Raw genomic sequence first — 22,728 nt, 5'->3', positions numbered from 1 at the left:
TCCACAAAAGACCAAAATGACACAAACATTAACAATTTTAGGACACTGTACGGCCTTCAACAATGAGCAAAGCCCATACCGCATAGTCAGCGATAAAAGGCCCCGATAAGACAATGTTAAACAATTCAAACGAGAAAACTAACGGCCTTATGTCATGATGTAAAAAAATGAACGAAAAACAAATATGTAACACATAAACAAACGACAACCACTGAATTACAGGCTCCGCCTACAGTATAGTTTATCGAGGATAAACGTATCAAGTTTTATGCTGTCATGATCATATGTCTCTGATTTATGACGTCGTAAAATATGGTACTTTCATTACTAGTACAGTATCTCATAGAAACCCGGGACATAATGTATAAGTATACTTTTCTCAGCTGATAAAAAGAAGAAAAAACCGTTCGTCATGGTAGGTTAGGGGAATAACCTTGCACCTTGAATGTCGGTTAAAAGCTCATTGGAGCTTATGTTTGTCTATGTTTATATATACCTTGCCGACTCTAAATAAAGCTTATTTATATAACAGCAACCTCACAAACATTAAAACCGACACTTTTGAGCTATATTTACTTCAAGTGCTACAGAATGTAACAATTTCATTTTTAACACACCACGTGTGTCACAGTTGGAGCAGGAACTGCTTATGCTCGACCAGAGCACATGATAAAACTCCCGGTTTTCTGTGAGGTTCGTGGGGTTCTGTCTTTAGTTTTCTGCATAATGTGTTCCGGTGTTGTTGTTACTTCGTTTTCTAAAAATAAAGATACTTGATCTCAGGATAATCTCAGTCAGCTACATAAAACACAAGTCGGAAAACTCTGATATACCATCTTTTCTGATTAAAAAGCAAAAGCAAATATATTATATCATGACATCAGTTCCAAAACGGCATCCACGTCTTAACAGATCACCCCCATTCCAGATAAGGGCTTCAGTAAACATCCACAGATGCCTGATATTAAACTACAACAATATCAATAGTAACATGAAAACAGCTGTGCCTAATCTCATCAAAGTTGAAATCGTAAATGAGTGCAAGAAATCTATCACTCCCATCTTAATTTAAATCATATTTAAAATATATCTCAGTCTTAACCCTAGAGAGATCCCAGATGAGAGTACATGTACATGTATACACGTATATATAAAAAAGAAGATGTGGTATGATTGCCAATGAGACAACTATCCACAAAATATCAAAATGACACAAACATTAACAATTATAGGTCACCGTACGGCCTTCAACAATGAACGTATAGCATGTTCCAGCGGTATAAAAAGGTGACAAACGCGATCCTATAAGCTATTCCCTTATATCATTAACATGCATATGCTACAAGTTGTTAGAACATGTTGTAGCTAACAATCTCAAAAAATAAAAAAATAAAAAGATTATATAAAACTAAAAATAAGGTTTTCGATCATCCCATTCTGTTTAATATTCACGTTTTATCAATTATTCAAGATCTAGCAAATCGAATAAGGAAAACAGTCAAACTGACAATGATAATGGATGTTGCAAAAATATTTGAAAAAGTTTATCACCATATATCAAATTACCAAATCACTCACTTAAACAAGTTTACTATTCAAAATATTTAGGAGATAAACATATCGATAACATGACATCAACAGCAAACCATTCTCTTGTATTTATATGCAGAACTTGAACCTTAAAATATCCTCTTGGGCTAAAGTTAAAGCTCGTGTATTCATAGCCCTTGTCTAACGAAAATTAGTGCTGGTCAGACATTTGGGATCACCTTGAATTAAAAACAAAACAAAGAAGAAAATCCTGCGTCACATGCAAGCGCTTCCAATGCACCAGCTGAGCAACTGATAAGATGACAGATCTCAATTGATACCCACTTGAAATCATAGTAGGTGTTTTAGATACAGACTTGGTTTCTTTTACAGATAGTTATCAAAGGTACCAGAATTATAATTTTATACGCCAGACGCGCGTTTCGTCTACATAAGACTCATCAGTGACGCTCAGATCAACTTGTGATAAAGCCAAACAAATACAAAGTTGAAGAGCAGTGAGAACCCAAAATTCCAAATAATTGTGCCAAATACGGCTAAAGTAATCTATGTCTGGGATAAAAAAAAATCCTTAGTGTTTCGAAAATTTAAATTGATAGTTTTGTTAACAGGAAATTTATAAAAATTACCATATAATTAATATTCATGTCAACACCGAAGTGCTAAATTATATATATGTCGTGTACAGGTTGCGATTTTGTACAGGTTATAACATGTACAAAAATATTGTACATGTTATAACTTGTATAATGCAAAATACAAGTTATAACATGTACAAAAGTACCTCATACATGTTATAACCTGTACAAAAAATTGCTTAAAAATGGTTTTTAACTTGTACAAAATCAAAAAAAAAGAATATGTTTCTATTATTGCAACAGAATGATATACAATTACTGTCTGTTGATGAGGTAAATATGCGGTATTATTGACTTTTGAAAAAGTGATATTCGCTGAGGCCGACGTACGTAGCATGTAAATGCGCGTGACGTTTAGCGCGGTGAATAACACTTTCTCAGGTGAATATGCTTTTTTATTCAAAATCCAATTCAAATAGAGAAACCTACTAAAATAATACCAATATAGTATAATATACAATTACTGTCTTTTGGTGAGGTAAATGTGTGGTTTTATTGACTTTTGAAAAACTGATATTCACTGAGGCTAATTTGATGAATTATAATTGTGAGTGTCTACTTTGAAGGCAATAGTAAAATACTTTCATTCTAGTTGACACTAAAAGACATAAGAGGATATCCAGAATAAATGTTTCTACAAATAAAATTGAGAATTGAAACTGGGTCTGCTTATAACCACAACAACCCGCCAATGGAGCAAACAACATCCAAAGGCTACAAATAAATGCTTTTAAAGTAGAGATCAGTAGAGGATAAATATTTAAAACATCAAAATGACATTCGCCTCATGCAATGATCTTATAGTTTATAAACAAAAAGTGAGTTATAAATTTACATAAGTCATCATCTAAAGGCCAAAAATGTTGAAGAGTAGATCCAAAGATATTGCCGGATAATGAAGCGTGGTTCAATGAAAACTACTTCAGCTCTCTCTTGCTTTTACAGAGTAAGCATATACGACATTGTTTTAGTCTTTGCATGCTGTAAACACGAGAGGGAGGTGTATTTCCCAAAATTATTAAGAATCGTTCTTAAATTTTTTGGAAAAAATTAGAAACTAGTATCTAATGTAATTGTCATTGAGGAATGCAAGCTTTTAGTAAATTGTTTTACACTTATTTCAACCATGATGGACTGCATAAAACATACAATTATATGAAAACACATTTTGCCAACATTATTCACGAAACATATATTTCTGAAACTTTGTGATCATTGTCCTTAGCAGAAAAAGACACGTTCTGGCCTATTTATTGTTGATTTATTTTAAATTTTGTACAAGTTAAAACCATTTTTAAGCAATATTTTGTACAGGTTATAACATGTATGTGGTACTTTTGTACATGTTATAACTTGTATTTTTGCATCATACAAGTTATAACATGTACAATATTTTTGTACATGTTATAACCTGTACAAAATCGCAACTTGTACACGACATATACACAAAAGTGTTGCTGTCCCTATATTTAACCCTTTGATCTCACTAGACATAGAAACAGACATAGCAATCCGCAATCATTTAATCAAATGCACACATCTCTATAAAGACAGTTATGATAAATATTCATTGTATCCGCTAGCAGTGGTTAATTGGAATCAATTGTCACAACAAATAGTATTTGTTGTGGCAAATTATAGTTTCGTGCAGTACAGTACAGGGTTTCAAGAGTATGATAGACTACCACAAACTTCTCTAATCATGAACCATTAACCCGGATGTACTGACAAGGACAGTCGTGCTTTTTTTGCCGCATTCTAATCCCTGTTCTATACCCTTAACTGGTATTATTATCAAATGAATTTGGGACATATTTCAGAATATATGTTTATCATTATAGTCTCATAAGGTGTATAGTTTTATGACAGGTTAAAATGATCAAAAAGCGCTATTATTCAATATCAGATAATCATTTTTAATATAAAGAATTCATTTCTTATATGATATTTTTTAGCATTGATTTTTTTTTTTTATATGTATTGAAAAAGTTATATTATACATTAAAAAAATAATTTCTGATATAAAAAAAAATCAGTTATTCATATAAGAAAATGAATATCAAATATAAGAATTTCTTATATCAAAAAATGAATTTGTAATATTCAAAAATGGATTTTTAATTTTACAAAATGATTTTTTTAATATTACAAAATGATTTTTTTTAATATTACAAAATGATTTTTTAATATTAAAAAATGAATTTCTTATATTTCAATATAATATAAGAATTTATTTTTTTTAATCTTTAAGAAATGCTTTTTTAATATTACAAATTAATGTTCTAATATTACAAATTCATTTTTCTAATATTACAAATTATTTTTTTTAATATTTCAAATTAATTTTTTAATATTAAGAAATAGTGTTTTTCTTTTTTCATATATATATTTTTTTCATTCAGGTTCATGTGAGTCTCAATATTGTTAAACGTGAAGTTAGCTTTTTCGTTTCACCCGTAAATTTTATATATGCTCGCCACTAACGTACAAAGACTTCCCGCCAGGCATGCGCTAAAATAAAACTTACAGGCTGACTACTGAAAATATAGAACATGGCATATAACTATGTTGTAACGGCACACAAGCCGACGGCAGTCAATGCATGTGTTACAGGTTACCAAATACTTCCTTATTTATAACCCTCATTGACAGCTTTACGGCAGTCTTTCATGACTTCCATAAACAAAATGTGAAAATTAAAGGGAGATAATAAGTTTTGTTTAGCCGGGCTATTTTCTGATTTAATTTATGTTTAGAACTAATTGGGTTTTCTAATGAAATGACAATACTTTTAATTTTGTCATTTATTTTAGGGTTTTGGCTCTCGGATGAAAAGAGGGCTCAGTTTTGGAATCGTAGCATTCCTTGTGAAGCTTTTCATTATTTCACCAATACACCTTATCGCTATTAGCCTACTCGGCCGGACGACCCGGCCGCTTGACCTTTTGACGCACACAACAATCACTTTTCCATTGTGGCGTCAGATGTTTTGTTTTATGACGTCAAAATTTTACAGGAGCCTGTGATATCCAGTAATGGCGGACAAATAGCGATAAGGTGTATGGCAATGGCATACTGACTACTGTCAGTGTCACTACAAATGTTTCAAAGCAGACAGTATTAATGTTGACCATACGTTAATATGTAGGCTTAGGTAACATCAACTAATCCCATGGTTTTTCCTCTTGAAAATCAGTGGCATGAACATCATCTCTGCCTTCGTTATTGGTCAGTATTATCATGATTATCGTTATACCTACTGACTTTTACCTTCTCCCATGTGTTTTCAAAAAATTAAAGAACACAAATAGTGAATTGGAGGAATATACAAAACTGAAAGTACCTTATTTAATTTGGCAGAATCAAAAGCTCAAAACACATCTAATGAATAGAAAACAAATATTCCCGATTTGGTACAGGCATTTCCTTCATGTTGAAACGGTGAACATAGGTGGATTTCGGTGGTGGCCCAGGCCTCCACTCCCTTTTGTTGGAAAAATTTAGACAACTATTTGAAATTCCAGATGGTTGATAAATTGGTATAATTAGGAGATAACTGTATTGTATTTTAAGCTTGGCCTTCGTAAAACGTAGATTTTACTGTCGCAAATTGAGTTTACCTAGCGACGCGGAGCGGAGATAGGTAAACGGATATTTGCGACAGTAAAATCAAGTTTTACGAAGGCCAAGCTTAAAATACAATACAGTTATATCCATTCTAATGCCACATATTAAAATAAATGTCATTTAATAAATATTTTGGCTTAAAAATGGCATAAATGAAAAAGTCCGCGAAACTATTGCATTGTCTTTAGCATCAAAACAAAGTGACGTCATGTGTTTTCTGGATATCAAACACGAATACTAAACGTATTTTTACTTTTCGTACGCTTCAGAATGGTTTCAATATAGACAAATAGAAGATTTAGAGACTCAAAATGTGAATATCTTGTTTATTTTTTGAGAAATTACATATCCAAAAACATCGGAATTCAAAATGGTGGCTTTCTTAGTTACAGACTAGTAGAACGTGGAATCTAACCCCTCAAAATATTTATCAACGTCCAATGAAAATAATCGTTACATACTTATTGCATTAGAATGATATTTTGATTTGCACTAAATTGAATTACATTTGTATAAAAGTTTTTGTTTTAACAGATTTTGTTCTTATTTAAAGGTAACTTTACATCTTCGGATGACCTCAATCTCATTATTGCCAGAAATACCCGGATGGAGATATATGTTGTTACACCTGAGGGATTAAGACCAATAAAAGAAGTTGGCATAAATGGTAGAATAGATGTTATGGAACTATTCAGACCCCCTGTAAGTTTGTACTCAATACTATTGTATTAAAACTATGTTGTTATTTTAAAGTAGAACATGTAATATGATATAAAAAAAAAGATGATAAAGAAAATAATGCGGTCTGTATATACATGTATTAACCCTACAAATATTCTTTGTCAAGAAAAATCTGGAGATCAGAAATGAAGCACTCAAAATCTCTAGTGTAAGTTTTTTTTTCTACACTGCAATTTCCTATGGTCTATGTGGATAGAACAATGTTGTTGTTTAAAGAACAACCATAGATCTCTTCCCGCAATTTCTTTCATATACATCTGTATACTTTGCTTTCTTTGTGAACAGTGTATTTATAAGGTTTAAGAATCTCTTCAATAATCTTTCATTCATCTAATGATTAACAGTGAATTCAAAGTGTTTGACTTGAAAATTTGACAATGACGAATTGCTGTGTATTTATGCAAAATAGATTGAATGATCATGAGTGTTAAAATTTTCTTCAGGGAGAATCTAAAGATGTTATGTTCATCTTGACCTCACGATATAATGCCATGATATTAGAATGTCAGCAGGATGGTGAAAATATAGATATCATTACTAGAGCACATGGGAATGTACAGGTAAAATATAGATATCATTACTTGAGCACATGGGAATGTACAGGTAAAATATAGATATCATTACTAGAGCACATGGAAATGTACAGGTAAAATATAGATATCATTTCTAGAGCACATGGGAATGTACAGGTAAAATATAGATATCATTACTAGAGCACATGGGAATGTACAGGTAAAATATAGATATCATTACTAGAGCACATGGGAATGTACAGGTAAAATATAGATATCATTACTAGAGCACATGGGAATGTACAGGTAAAATATAGATATCATTACTAGAGCACATGGGAATGTACAGGTAAAATATAGATATCATTACTAGAGCACATGGGAATGTACAGGTAAAATATAGATATCATTACTAGAGCACATGGGAATGTACAAGTAAAATATAGATATCATTACCAGAGCACATGGAAATGTACAGGTAAAATATAGATATCATTACTGGAGCACATGGGAATGTACAGGTAAAATATAGATATCATTACCAGAGCACATGGGAATGTACAGGTAAAATATAGATATCATTACTAGAGCACATGGAAATGTACAGGTACTGTAAAAGCTACTCTAGAAGCACCTCTGTAAATTGGCTACTCTATTTAACAAGCAGTGTAAATTTACAAGATATATTTCTCTAAGGGCCCATTAAAGTTTAAAAGTTTATGCTTTGAGTAAAAAAACATTGTCATCTTATACTGCTGTATCTTTATATTGATATCTCAATTCTTGCAGTTGGAATTTTGTTTTTGTTTACAAATTTTGTTTATCAGTCAAATTTTCAAATGTTATAATGATAGTCAAATAAATGATAAAAGATTTAAAAAAATTGCCACATGTCAGATATATCAAAAACTAAGGAAAGGAGGGATTTAAAAGTGCCAATTGTTTAGACAGTGTTCTCCCAAGGAATTTTTGGATAGCCCTGTGGTAAGCAGGTTCGAGTGGAAATGTTAGATTAATATGCAATGGTGTTTATTTTACAGGATCGTATTGGAAGACCTTCAGAGACTGGTATTATTGGAATTGTAGATCCACTTTGTAGAGTTATCGGTCTCAGGCTGTATGATGGCCTGTTCAAAGTTATTCCTCTGGACAGAGACAACAAAGAGCTGAAAGCATTTAATATCAGGTATGCTGGGAATTGATACAAACTAACTGAAATATCATTAAAAGGTTAACATTTATTACTTTGAAAAGATTCATAATATCTCTAGTATTACCAAATAATAACTTTTAAAGTACACATTTTTGAGAATTTCTTTAATTAATAAAGTAAATATTTATCACAATTATATTATAAAAAAAATTTGAATAAAGAAATATAGAATGATATGATGTTATATTTATTTATTGCCTTTCTTTCTTATTTTCATGATTTTTAAGGAATTTTCCTTCATTGTTTGGTCATGTAAGGTATGATTTGAGTTAAGTCAAAAATATAAAATTTTAGTTTTTGTTTCTTTTTGCTTAATTTTGGTAAATGGTTCAAATAATAACTCAAATTCTTAATAATGTCTCTCATTTCTGAGTCATGTTGTGTAAGGTACAAGTTTTTACACAGAATATTTTTTTGCATTTACTGTATTGCAGGCTGGAAGAACTGACAGTTATAGATATACAGTTTTTACATGGCTGTACAACACCTACTCTTATTCTTATTCATCAGGTAGGCATATATATTTAGATTTTAGCCAGTAACACTTTTAAGACCTATCATTTGTTTCAATGAAATGATTTTCTCCGTCTCTTCCGTTTTTAACTACTTTAATTTCAGAAATTATTGGGTTCATTTTTATACTATTGCAATTTTTGGAGAAGAAATAAAAACGTGATTTTAATTATTGCGATCTTTGGAAGAGCATCTGCATATCTAGGTACCATATTTCAGTAATGAGATTTCTTATTGTTGTGAAACTCATTCAGTCACATTAGTATAATTTACAGAATAAAAACCTTGAATGATTTCCGTACATACCTGAAGTTACAGAATGAAATTTTACAGTGGAGTATAAATGGTGTCCATAAAGATTTTATATAAGAACTATCTCCTGTTATCTATTTTATTTCTTAGAACTGTATTTTTTTTATGTAGGATCCTCATGGCAGACATGTGAAGACTTACGAGATAAATTTAAGTGTAAAGGAATTTCAGAAAGGTCCTTGGAAACAGGATAATGTTGAAACTGAAGCTTGTATGGTTATAGCAGGTAAGATGTAGTTGTGGAATAGTGTTAAATTCATATATCTGTAATTTTATTATTATGTTCATTGCTTCATTTTGATAGATTGTAAAATTGTGAATAAACAATATTTAATGTATTGTGAATAAACAATATTTAATGTGTTTTGGATTTATTAGCAATATAAGTTTTAAAATTTTCAGTGTAAAATGACGCTACATTATGAACTGTAAACAGATATATACATTAATATTTAAGATATCTGACCTTATACATGTTATATAGATCATGTTCAATTTTCTCATAAATGTTTTCTCTAGATATACCATATTCGTATTTATATTCTATATCAAAAGACAATAACAACCAAAACCAAGGAGTAATCAAAGACCCAAAAAACCAAAAGACATTTACATCAACAGTTACAAATAATAAATAAGAAACAACACAAACTCCACTAAAAACTGGGAGTGAAATGAGGTGCTCTGGAAGGTAAGCATTTACGACACCGTATACAGTACCTGTTGTGTTATTTATTTGTTCAGTTTGGTACTGTTCAGTTCGAAAGTTCATATACCTCTACACTACGTATAAATTTTGTTAGTCATTTGTAAACAGCTTAAACACGTTATTTTATTGTTATAGTGCCAGAGCCTTTTGGTGGCGCCCTCATTATAGGACAGGAATCTATCACATACCAGAAGGGAGATAATTGCTTACCTGTGGCACCACCTGCTATAAAGGTATACCATGTTTAAAAAATAAATAACTTTGATAACTTTATTTGTCAAAGCAAATTAACTTTTTGAAATAGTATGCACCAGTAGAATAAAAGATCATGGGCATCATTAAAACGAAAAAAAACATCTGCATTTCCTTTCAACGTTTTTACCTTTTCCAATCAAGGTAAACTTTCAATGTAATTTTGCTGAAAGTTCTAGGATATTTACAAAATGTCTTGTACATATTTACCTTAACCTTACCTTAATTCTCTCTGCACCAGAAGTCACATAAGGCCTCCTATAGTTACATACATATTTCATGTATTTGCATGGCATTAATTTTTTAGCAAAGTACTCTAACTTGTTATGGTAAAGTAGATGCTAATGGATCCCGGTATCTCCTTGGTGATATGAATGGTCGATTATTTCTGTTGCTTCTAGAAAAGGAAGAAAAAATGGACAATACTGTTGTCGTAAAAGATCTCAAAGTAGAATTTCTTGGTGAGGTAAGATATTTGTAATTGTTAAGTTGTTTGTATTGACAATAAGAATATGTAGTGGATGGATTTGAAAGTAATTTTGTCATGAATCTTAAAGTACAGGTTTACTCTATGTTTCTACAAAATACAATAGAGAGGCTATTTATAAATATTTCCCAACAGTTAGGATGATTATTTTTGTGACAGCTCGCCAACAACACACTGTTTTTAGAAAAAAAGTTTGTCATAAATGTAAATGAATAAGGATTTGTTATTGTATACTGTCACTGAATAACCTTAGATATAACAAATTACTAAACAAAGGTGGGAGATAGATAAAAAAAATAATTTACATTAAACTCTATTTATAGACAGAAAAGGACAAATTGAATTTTATTTTGAGATGTTTTCCTTAACTTTAAAGTTAATTGATTTGACTATTTCTAATTAGTGGTAAAAAGTCCAAGGACACAGTTCTTTTCCTTTGGTTTTTGATGTCTACGAATATTGTCCCTAGTGTGAGCAGTGCATAACTTGCCATTTTTTATACACTTTCCCAATTAATTTCATGATATTTACTGCTTGAAATATTAAGTAGGGGGTTGAAATTACATGTTTAAAAAAATTGGATGCTGAATCTTTAGTGGTGATTTGGTCCAGTTTAAAAAAGTCAAATTTTAGTACATCTGAAGCTGTCAAACTGAATTTTAGACCCCCTTAATTGAGTATTGTCAATATTTTGAGTTAGAGCTGGAAGAACTTTCTATAATTTTGATATTATTTGTCCCACTAGTAGTACACTACACTAAAAATCTTTTTGAGAAAGAGCAGATGCTATATTTTTAATTTGAATTTATTGTCTAAAAGGAATGAACTACGAAATAACAGTGTTCCCTGGCCAATACAAAGATGTATCAGATGTATGGGTTATGAAACTGATTGCATTGTTGAGAATTGCATTTTGGGGACCTTTGTTAGCTTTAATGTTGACTTCCAAAACTGGAAGCTAATAACATTGTATGACTTGTCTATGCTATTAATAGTAAGCTTTACATGCCTCTTAGCTCTAAATGATTTTATTAAACTTTAATCAAGTGATTGTTTAATTGTGATGTATTTTGTAGACAACAATAGCTGAATGTATCACCTACTTAGATAATGGTGTTGTTTATATTGGATCCAGACTAGGAGACTCACAGCTTGTCAAGGTAACACTTAAAAGTTATATTTGATTCATTGTCCAGTATTATAAGATCACCTGGCCTGAAAAATCTTAGCACATTTAGCTGATAACCTTTTATATGCAATAAACCAAAAGGCTGCTTTTCAGGCTTTGAAACAATTTAGGAGAAACCTGTATTGTATTTTAAACTTGGCCTTCATAAAACGTTGATTTTACTGTCACAAATTAGTTACAAACGAATTACACTAATATTGATCTTTTTGAACATTAAGTGAATAGGAAATGGTTTTGTGCTGGATGATATTATGCAATTAGCTTGTGTGCAATTAATTAGGAGCCAACTGTATTACAATTCACAAATACTGTTCAGTGTTTTTTTTCATAGTATACTTTTTTGAGTATATTGTTTATTTTTTGCAGTTAAATGTAGAATGTGATGATAATAATTCATATGTAACAGAAATGGAAAGATTTACAAACCTTGGGCCTATCCTGGACATGTGTGTTGTTGACCTTGAAAGACAAGGTCAGGGACAGGTTAGTATAAATAAATAATTACTGGATTATGGAACTACTCCCATGTTTATATTTTATAAAGATATTGCATGTACTCATAATTTTTGTGTCACTTTTTGTACTCTTGCTCTAAAGGAGGCGTAATTGTTTACATCAGTCCCTCTATTGGTCAGTCCCTTGAAATTTTCTTTTCATGTTTCAAAGAAACTTGAAATCTGGGCTTTCTAAAATTTTATAGCAAGCTTCAAGTTAATACGCTATACTGTGTAATGTGTTTTCACATTCATGGTGACTGGGGAATAGAAATATGGTCACTTGGTCTTCTCCCGACCGGCAGTAAAACGCTTGCCGAAGTGGGGCATCCGTTTGGCTGTGCGGGATGTATCAAGTTTGCAGTCACGTCTGGTCAGAAGGGGGACGTTAAATCCGATGCCTCGTGTGAAGAGAGTGCCACGCTCTTTGCACGTTAAGAACCCTTGCAACAACTCTATGAGGGGTCTGTAGGTGGCCTGTTGAAAGGCAAAATTACTGTCCCTATCCAATATACCCTCATTTTCCAGTGGCAGTCGAAATTTCCCCGACCATCATCCCAGATGGCCTCTATTATATCAACCTACCTATTCTATTTATTGTGAACTTGTTCTCGTCCTGAATATGCATGAAATATTTGCCACTGGACGTTAAGCAACCAACAATCAATCAATCAATCACATTCATGGTTACTCAAGTTTCTTTACTTACCAAAGGTAATTGCCATTATTTATTCAGAGAAATTTTTAAGTTTTAAGATAAAATACTGAATAGTGCTTAAAAGTTTAATGTTCTTATTCAATAGTTGTAACTAATAGAATAACTTTTATGATTTCAGTTAGTGACATGCTCTGGAGCCTATAAAGAAGGATCATTACGTATTATTAGGAATGGTATTGGTATACATGAACATGCCAGTATAGATTTACCAGGGATTAAAGGTACAAAAATGTTCTTGTGCATTGTAATTAATCAGCACTTCTTGTATTCTGTCATTTAAAAGAAATATTATTAAGGTTCTGTAATACTTGGGTTTTAGTTTTCATGATTTCGGAAAAATATGTTAAAATTTATTTATGAGATGCATTGGATAGAAATCGACCTTATGCAAGTGCACCTAAATCTTCACAGGCATTTCTCTTTGTTTGATTTTGGAATATAGTAATACAACTGAGTAAGAGTACTACAGCCATCCACAAGCATTTTGTATTTTTATGCCCCACTTATGATAGTATAGGGACATTATGTTGTCTGGTCTGTGCGTCTGTTCGCCCGTTTGTTCGTCCGTCTGTCCCGCTTCAGGTTAAAGTTTTTGGTAGAGGTAGTTTTTGATGAAGTTCAAGTCCAATCAACCTGAAACTTAGTATACATGTTTTTTATGATATGATCTTTTTAATTTTAATTAGAGTTCTGACCACAAATTCACAGGTGATTGCACATAGAAAATGATAGTGTGAGTGGGGCATTCTGTGTACTTGGGACACATTCTTGTTGATATGTGACTTGAATTTAAAATGCACTACACATTAATGAATAATAATGTAATTTTCTTTGCAGGTATATGGTCATTGAGGATTGGGTCCACAGATTATGATGATTATATTGTTCTATCATTTGTTGGACAAACCAGGTAAAGAAAATAATATAATCATTAAATAAAATTTCACTTTTTGAATATTTGATAATTTTCCTCTGGCTATAAAGTTCTGTAAACCAACTTATTTTTGCGGATACTTTATTTTGCGTTTTATCCTTTCTTGGCCACTTCATGGCTATTTAATTTTGCGTTTTTCTGATTTACTTGATGAAGTTTAATAAGACAACATCACATATTTAACATATTCGGGACGATTTATATTCGCGTTATTTTTCTTCTCGCGAAAATGGCAAAAATAAATCGCTCACAAAAATAAGTCGGTTTACAGTACTCTCCTACAATTCATTCAAAAGAAAGAATCTTGAAAATATGAATCAACCATAAACTGTAAATTAAAGTTAAGTCTGCAAAATCATTCCCTTTAACATAAAAACAATGTTAGGTTGTAGGAAGGGAATGATTATTTAATATGTTATGGTTTCTGACGACGAAATGGAGGTCAAGTACGATGATGACTGATTTCAATTAAGGTCAAAGTTATGGCCCTTAATTGCTTAAAAAGTCACTGTCACTATTGTTGTGTCTTGTATGAAGATACTAAAAGATACATATTCTTATGAATTTTAGAGTATTGATGTTGAATGGTGAAGAAGTAGAAGAAACCGAGTTAGCAGGCTTTGATTCAGATCAACAGACATTTTTATGTACCAATGTTTGTCATAGTCAGATATTACAGGTACTGTTCTATTAAAATGATCCAATAAAGTAATGTTTTCTGCAGAAAGGAACCAACAAATTTCAATGTAATATAGTATCTGGGCTTTTAAGGGAAAAAAGATGGTTAAGGTGGTATGGGAGTCTAAATTAAAAATGAAAGAATATGTTCATACTTTGCCAAAACGTAGTATCTCTTGAAATGTGTTCAAAAATATCATAAAAGTTATAGGTCACGGCACATTTTCTAAAGCTTCAGGTTGTGACAAAATGACACATTTTGTATGGATTATACAGGAAAAAGCACAATACTTGATTAGAACATGTAGAAGCTAAACTAAATGATTGAATTATAAAATAAAATATGAGAAGATAGATTTTCTAAAATACTTTGAGAATATCAAAAGAAAAGATAGGGTTACCCTGCGATTTTTTCGGCTAAAATACGAAATAGCAAAATTCCATAATGATTCCTTAAGAAAATGCACTATTTCAGAGTTACCTCCCCTTAAAATGCCAGTTTAAAAATATTTGAATTCAAGAAGAACTAATCAACACTTGTACAAATATTAATATTTATAAGTTATAATCTTCTAAATTTGTTCTTTTAAATGCAAATTCATATTAATTATCTGCATTCCTGTATCAAATTTTGCTAACTTGATTGAAAATCTGGACTTTAGATTCTCTGTTTTTTGGGATACGATTGCTTTCAAGCAATCTGTAGACTTATACCATCGACTCAGGGCCATGCCCTCACGTCAACTGTTTTCTAAACATTCAGTAACATCTTTGATTCTTATGATTGTCTTGCTTTTTAAAAAAGCTAAAAACAAACAAAAGGATTGAACTTTTCTATAATATAAAAAAGAAGATGTGGTATGATTGCCAATGAGACAACTGTCCACAAGAGACCAAAATTAAACAACTATAGGTCACTATACGGCCTTTAACAATGACCAAAGCCCATACTGCATAGTCAACTATAAAAGGCCCTGATAGGACAATGTAAAACAAATCAAACGATAAAATTATCGGCCTTATTTTTTTTAAAAATGAACAAAAAAAAACAAATATGTAACACATAAACAAACGACAACCACTGAATTACAGGCTCCTGACTTGGGACAGGCACATACATAAATAATGTGGCAGGGTTAAACATGTTAGCATATAGTATGCTGCTATAAAATATTTACAGCTTTTACATTAATGCTAGCAAAACAAATCTTTTGTTTGGCTTGCTTGGTTTGTTTGTATCAATGTTTGCTCAAGCATGGCAACTAAGATAGGCGTTTATAGTTAACCATATAATCTGCATTCCAAGACATAGTTTAGAAAATCAATTTTGGGTGAGCAGTTCCTTTATACTGTTTGAAACTGACTTTGGTTATGACTACTGTGGATTCATTATCCTTTATGGGATGCCAATTTTCAAATTTCCTGGATATAAGTGAATCACGAATTTAAATGTTCAACAAAGTAAAAACTGTGTATAGGCTGGTATATATGTAGACTGTCAAAAAATTAAATATCGCCAAAATTGTAATTTTCTATTAATCCACGAAAGGAAATGACTCTACAGTATTATATACAGTTTTGACAATTAATGTGGTTCCCAACACTTTCTGTAAAATAAATTTGGTTCGTTTAATTTTCATAAAATTTTGACAAAGTATTTACTTTGACCCTTTAACAAAAATATAAAAATTTTGAAAATTTTGAACCAACTGTTTTGTCAGAAAAATTACACTGGTTATATAGTAGTTTGACAAACACCAATTTTGATCATTGAGGAGCTTATTATTCCCGTTACAACACAACGTAATTAAAACGTTAAGCTGATTTTACAGAGTTATCTCCCTGTAGTGTTAGGTACCTCCTTACAAAACCCAATCCTCACTTATATTTAATAATAATTTATTATACAGGTAACACAGTCAGCTGTTAGATTAATTAACACAGAAAGTAGAGCATTAGTTAGCGAGTGGAAACATCCTTCAATGAAGAACATAAGTCTAGCAAGCTGTAATATATCACAGGTTATAATAGCTGTTGGCAGTGAACTGTTCCTGTTAAATATACTACCAGGAGAAGTTAGACAAATAAGGTAGTTTTCTATTAACTTATATTATTACATTGGTTGCAATGAATTACATTGATTTCCCAGTTAAAGAAAAAAAGATAATGTCACATGTGAAATAAACGTGGTTATTTCACTCTCTGACGTCATACAACAATATATTGTCAAGACATTGATAATGGCAGATCAAAACAAATTGTGAATGCGTGGAATAAAGAAAAAGTTCTGTACATGTTTTACATTAATTTCTTTAAAAAAGCCATTTGCCAATGTAATAAAAAGAATAACTAATTGAAAATTTCAAATATAGAAAAATATTCAACTCATGACCGAACAACTATGATAATTAACTCATGCGCTCTAGCATTCGTGAATAAATGGGTTGTTTGGTCACTCGTTGAATATTTTTCTCTATTTGAATTCTTCGATTAGTTATTCTATAACTAATGAATATGATTGTTGGAACAATACCAATTAAGGATTTTTTGTTTATACCAAACATAAATGGTTTTAGACATTTTTCTTGTGTAGAACTAGAAATGTATGCCTACCCTATGGTACAGTTCTTCGTAAGAGGGCACTTGTTCAGTTTACATTGTTCAACCCATACATTCCGCCTAGCTATTTTCATTGAGCACAAGTTATAAATATCAATGTTGGGATGAGACAAGTTTTTGGTCAAGGTAGCTTGCCATGAAGTTGTCACCCTTATTTTAAACTTAGTATGCATGTTCATTGTGGGGTGACAGTTTTTAAGTATAAGTATAAAGTACAGTGACCCTAATTAAACTGTTCACTGAACATGGAAATGTCTTGTTGAGGAAATTAAAGCTTACATAGGTTAAAGTGATGAATTAAGGTTCTTCTCCATGAAGCTTAGGTCACATCAACTTGACATCTAGGTCACATGTTTATGTTGAGAGCTATTCCAGAAAAAAATGTAGGAGGTTCGAAGGCAGTTTTTGTCAGCACCTACCACCCAGACAATTGTAATTGAAAATTATAGTTCATTATAGTGTGAAAAGTTGTTCTGATACCCATCACCCATGTATTTTTTATACATTGTGCCTTCCCCCCTCCCCCCATACATTTTTTTCTGGAATAGCCCTGAGATGAACTTTAAATTGTTATGTGCATTTATTATTGCAATATTTGTAGAAAGGACAAAAGTGAATAACTAGTATTGAATTATTATAATGGTGATACCCATTAATTAGGGCCCCGCCGACTAAGGCGGGTCGCCCTATAGTGATCAGTCTGTCCGTCCGTCCGTCCGTCCGTCCGTCCGTCTTTCCGTCCGTCCGTCTGTCCGTCCGTCCGTCCGTCCGTCCGTCTTTCCGTCCGTAACACTTTCGTGTCCGTTCCATATCTAGAGAACCATTATGATTTCATACTTAATACTTAAGATGATTATCAACCAACACCAGAGGGTGTGTCATGTTGTATGTACAACTTTCTAGGTCAAAGGTCAAGGTCAAAAAATTTGGTTTTAGTTGACAACCCCCTGTCCTGTGGTGAAGATCGTGTCCGCTCCATATCTAGATAACCGTTATGATTTCAAAGTTTATACTTGACATCCATTTCAACAACCACCAGAGGGCGTGCCATGATGTATGTACAACTTCCTAGGTCAAAGGTCAAGGTCAAAAACTTTGGTTTAGAGTTGACAACCCCATGTCCTGTGGGATTGTGTCCGCTCCAAATCTAGATAACGGTTATGATTTCAAAGTTTATACTTGACATCCATTTTAACAACCACCAGAGGGCGTGTCATGATGTATGTTCAACTTCCTAGGTCAAAGGTCAAGGTCAAAAACTTTGGTTTAGAGTTGACAACCCCGTATCCTGCGGGATTGTGTCCGCTCCAAATCTAGATAACCTTTATGATTTCAAAGTTTATACTTGACATCCATTTTAACCACCACCAGAGGGCGTGTCATGATGTATGTACAACTTCCTAGGTCAAAGGTCAACGTCAAAAAAACTTTGGTTTCAGTTGACAATCCTGTGTCCTGTGGTGAAGATTGTGTCCGCTCTATATCTTGAGAACCATTATGATTTCAAATATTATACTTGACATCCATTTTAACCAACACCAGAGGGTGTGTCATGATGTATGTACCACTTCCTAGGTCAAAGGTCTGTCTGTCTGTCTGTTGATCTGTCCATCGCTAACAAATTTGATCCACACTATATTTTGAGAGGACAGCTGTTATTATTTCATACTTTATACCTGACAAACATTTTCAACTTAACATATATATAAAGCAACACCAGAGAATGTGTCATAATGTATGCATCCTAGGTCTAAGGTCAGTCTGTCAGTCTGTCCATCCGTTTGTTGTTCTTAACAAATTGTGTCCGCTCTACCTCTCGAGAACCGTTAATATTTCATACTTTATACTTGGTGGGTCATAATATATTGAAGGCATAATTCTAAAAATATGTGACAAATATCAATTGGGCAGCACCTTTAAACATATTGTTCAAACATCAATCCATACATCCAGAAGTCACCTTAGAGTAGTCAACAATTAGTTCACATCATGCAGTCATATCACTATTATACTATGAAAGTAAGATGAGAATATTTATCAGTTTTAACTTAAAATCTTAGATTGAAATCACACATGAGACTCCTTAGAGTAGTCAACAATTAGTTCACATCATGCAGTCATATCACTATTATACTATGAAATAGTACTATCACTATTACCCCACGTTATTGACAGCGGGGCCCACAGAGATGGCTTCCATCTCAATGATATCTAGTTCACATAATTCCCATTGATTAAAAAATGCATATTTATTTACAGTACTGAAATTGTAGGACAAATTTGATGATCTAGATTTGTTATTAACTGAACATGGACATATGATAGGACATGTAGAACATGGTGTATTATGAACATATAATCTTATTATTAAAACATATTACAAAAATCGTTTAAGCATAAAATAAATGGCTTTTGTATTTCAGTAAAACAGCAATGGAACATGAGGTAGCTTGTGTTGACATTACACCCCTTAGAGATGGTGAAGAGAAATCAGACTTATGTGCAGTAGGATTATGGACAGATATTTCAGCCAGAGTTCTGCGACTACCTTCATTTGAAAGTTTACATGTTGAAATGCTTGGAGGAGGTAAAATATTAACTTGCTATGTTTTAGATGTTTCATTTATAAGATGCAAGCAAGTCCTTCTATAAAATTTTGTATTAAATGAGCCATTTTGTAGTTTATGGGGATAGTCGAGATATTAAAGAGAAAAGTTATTGCATTGTTAGATATTAAGCTAAGAAGCTTAATCACATAATTGAACAACATATTTTATAAGTGACAAACATGAAATGAAATAACCATCTTTCTGGTGTGCAAATTATTCAAATTAGAGATTTTAAAGGAAAAAAACAAACGTGTCATAAACAAAAGGTAAAAGCTATTAAGACAAACACTATACAGAAAACTCACGACTGAGCAACTGGAACTTTACCAACAACCTTTGGAAAATTCGTAATAAACTAAAACAAATCTGTAATGTCATGGTCATTCTTTGCAAGGCTTTAAGTACAAGTACATGATGCAATTAACACTTTTTTGGGGGGATACCCTCCCCATTAGGAAAGTTGACCTGTCTATTTTATTATACTGTATAACACTTGTGTAATATTATATATATATATATTGTTTTATACATATGCTGTATAACACTTGTGTAATTTTATATATTATAATTTTTTTCAGAAATAATTCCTCGTTCTATTTTGATGTCAACATTTGAGAACATTCAGTATTTATTGTGTGCTCTTGGTGATGGATCTTTGTTTTACTTTAACTTAAATGTAGATACTGGTAAGTAAACATATTTTATACAGAGAATGCAATGCCACTAAAAATGCAATCCTCAGACTTCAATATATGCAGTTAAATTAATTAACAGTAACTTACATGTAATATTTACATATAACTATGTGAGTTCTATGACTACATTAGATATGAAAAATTGATGTAAAAATGATGACATGTGGTATGATTGCTATTGAGACAACTCCACCTGAGACCAAATGAGAAGGTAACAGCTACAGGTTATTGTAAGGCCTTCAACAATGAGCAAAACACATACCCCTTAGCTATAGAGGCACCATGTATAATAATTTGTATTAAAGTTCAGTGATATAAAGTCCTCTTGAGTTATTGTGTTACTAACTTTAAAGTTAATTTTTTTTTTTAAAAATAGGTAAATACTTCTGCCAAATGTCAACAGCCCACAAGTTATCAATGATAACACCTCTATTTTCTGCCTGTCTCAATTACTGACAGTTAGCCTCAACCTTTAAAAGGCTGCTTCTAATTATATATATCTTTAAAATTTCAATGTTCGGCAAACTATCCGCTTATTGTTGATAGTTTGAAATTAGCTTTGTTACTCTGCTTATGATTCTGTATTGTCCCAACTCACATTTCTTTATTGTTATAAAAAAATGTTTTATTATATATCAAACCAAAAGTTTTTGTTTGTCGTTTCAGGTTTTTTCTGTGATAAGAGAAAAGTGACATTAGGTACACAGCCTACTGTGTTACGGACATTTAAATCTCTATCTACTACAAATGTTTTCGCTTGTTCTGATCGTCCAACTGTTATTTATTCTAGTAATCACAAACTTGTATTTTCTAATGTAAATCTTAAAGAAGTGAATCATATGTGTCCATTAAATTCTGAAGGATATCCGGATAGGTATGTACCATTATTCCTTTATTATGATGCAGATTTATAAATGCAGTGTTTTCAAAGCTACTGGCAAAGTCTCTCTGCAAGTACTGTCATTTGTGTCTTTAAAAAGATACATATTTACTGATTAACTATTATACAGAATACTACCACAAACCATGTGTTGTTAAAAGCAGACAGTATTAAGTGATCAATAAACAAAGATTCTAATCATTGGCACACACATGGCATCTGTTTGAAATTAATATATGTAGGGTTGTACTGCAAAAAATAGCATGAACTATTACTAGGATAAGCTCTCTTATGATCAATACAAAATATGGACATGTGAAAAGTGTGCTTATGCATTTTGCTTTGTTTACTAATGCAGCAATCACATATATACATTAGATGACACAATAGCACATGACAAAGATAGAACTAAAAATTTAAATCTTGAAAATATTAGTTGTCATCAAGCCCTATAATAAATTGATGGGATAAAGTTTTCAGCAACAAACTAGAAGTTGTAAAACAAATCACAAGCCAGTCTTGATCATATATCAAAGCAAATACAAGTCTGACCTATCTGCTGTGCATTATATTAAAAGTGATTGAAGTGTTCATGGGATACAAATATTCCTGGATTTTAAAGGTATAATAATGTACCACAAATTTAGATATGCAATGCAGTACACATTTATTTAGGCTGGTTCTGAGACTTAAGCAAATGCACAAAGTCAATTATCAACAAAAATACCAATTTTTATCCATTCAATAGAAAAAATGATTTCACAGTACTTGACACCCCTGGCCATTGGAACATGAATATAAGTAATAAGAAAACAAATAACACATACATTTATATATAAAATTGTGAAATTGTGGATTTTAATAATTCATATTCCATTTCTTTATTTTTTTGCTGTATGATGGAACAAGTTTGTTTTTTCTGTTACAGTTTAGCCTTGGCAAACGACAACACGTTAACTATTGGAACTATTGATGAAATCCAAAAACTACACATAAGAACAATACCACTGTATGAATCTCCTAGGTAAGTAAAACTACACATACGAACAATACCACTGTATGAATCTCCTAGGTAAGTAAAACTACACATAAGAACAATACCACTGTATGAATCTCCTAGGTAAGTAAAACTACACATAAGAACAATACCCCTGTATGAATCTCCTAGGTAAGTAAAACTACACATAAGAACAATACCCCTGTATGAATCTCCTAGGTAAGTAAAACTACACATACGAACAATACCACTGTATGAATCTCCTAGGTAAGTAAAACTACACATAAGAACAATACCACTGTATGAATCTCCTAGGTAAGTAAAACTACACATAAGAACAATACCCCTGTATGAATCTCC

The 22,728-nt window shown here is 31.9% G+C and overlaps 1 protein-coding gene across 1 annotated transcript in view; it reads left to right on the top strand.

Moving 5' to 3' along the window:
* The first annotated feature begins 4,674 nt into the window (after positions 1–4,674).
* LOC134685220 (DNA damage-binding protein 1-like) overlaps positions 4,675–22,728 on the top strand; it is a 30,331-nt gene continuing 12,277 nt past the window's right edge. The window contains exons 1-18 of the mRNA XM_063544738.1: positions 4,675–4,802; positions 6,370–6,518; positions 7,001–7,117; positions 8,110–8,255; positions 8,717–8,792; positions 9,219–9,333; positions 9,952–10,049; positions 10,376–10,534; positions 11,632–11,715; positions 12,111–12,227; positions 13,075–13,177; positions 13,794–13,866; positions 14,461–14,569; positions 16,479–16,657; positions 19,611–19,774; positions 20,375–20,482; positions 21,158–21,365; positions 22,300–22,395. Of these exons, the coding sequence (XP_063400808.1) occupies positions 4,742–4,802; positions 6,370–6,518; positions 7,001–7,117; positions 8,110–8,255; positions 8,717–8,792; positions 9,219–9,333; positions 9,952–10,049; positions 10,376–10,534; positions 11,632–11,715; positions 12,111–12,227; positions 13,075–13,177; positions 13,794–13,866; positions 14,461–14,569; positions 16,479–16,657; positions 19,611–19,774; positions 20,375–20,482; positions 21,158–21,365; positions 22,300–22,395 (2,162 nt within the window). The 5' untranslated portion in view covers positions 4,675–4,741. The remainder of the gene's footprint in view (positions 4,803–6,369; positions 6,519–7,000; positions 7,118–8,109; positions 8,256–8,716; positions 8,793–9,218; positions 9,334–9,951; positions 10,050–10,375; positions 10,535–11,631; positions 11,716–12,110; positions 12,228–13,074; positions 13,178–13,793; positions 13,867–14,460; positions 14,570–16,478; positions 16,658–19,610; positions 19,775–20,374; positions 20,483–21,157; positions 21,366–22,299; positions 22,396–22,728) is intronic.

This window comes from Mytilus trossulus, chromosome 9, assembly GCF_036588685.1.
Source record: "Mytilus trossulus isolate FHL-02 chromosome 9, PNRI_Mtr1.1.1.hap1, whole genome shotgun sequence".
In the NCBI taxonomy this organism is placed as follows: domain Eukaryota; kingdom Metazoa; phylum Mollusca; class Bivalvia; order Mytilida; family Mytilidae; genus Mytilus; species Mytilus trossulus.
This window is presented reverse-complemented; position numbering and strand designations above follow the sequence as displayed.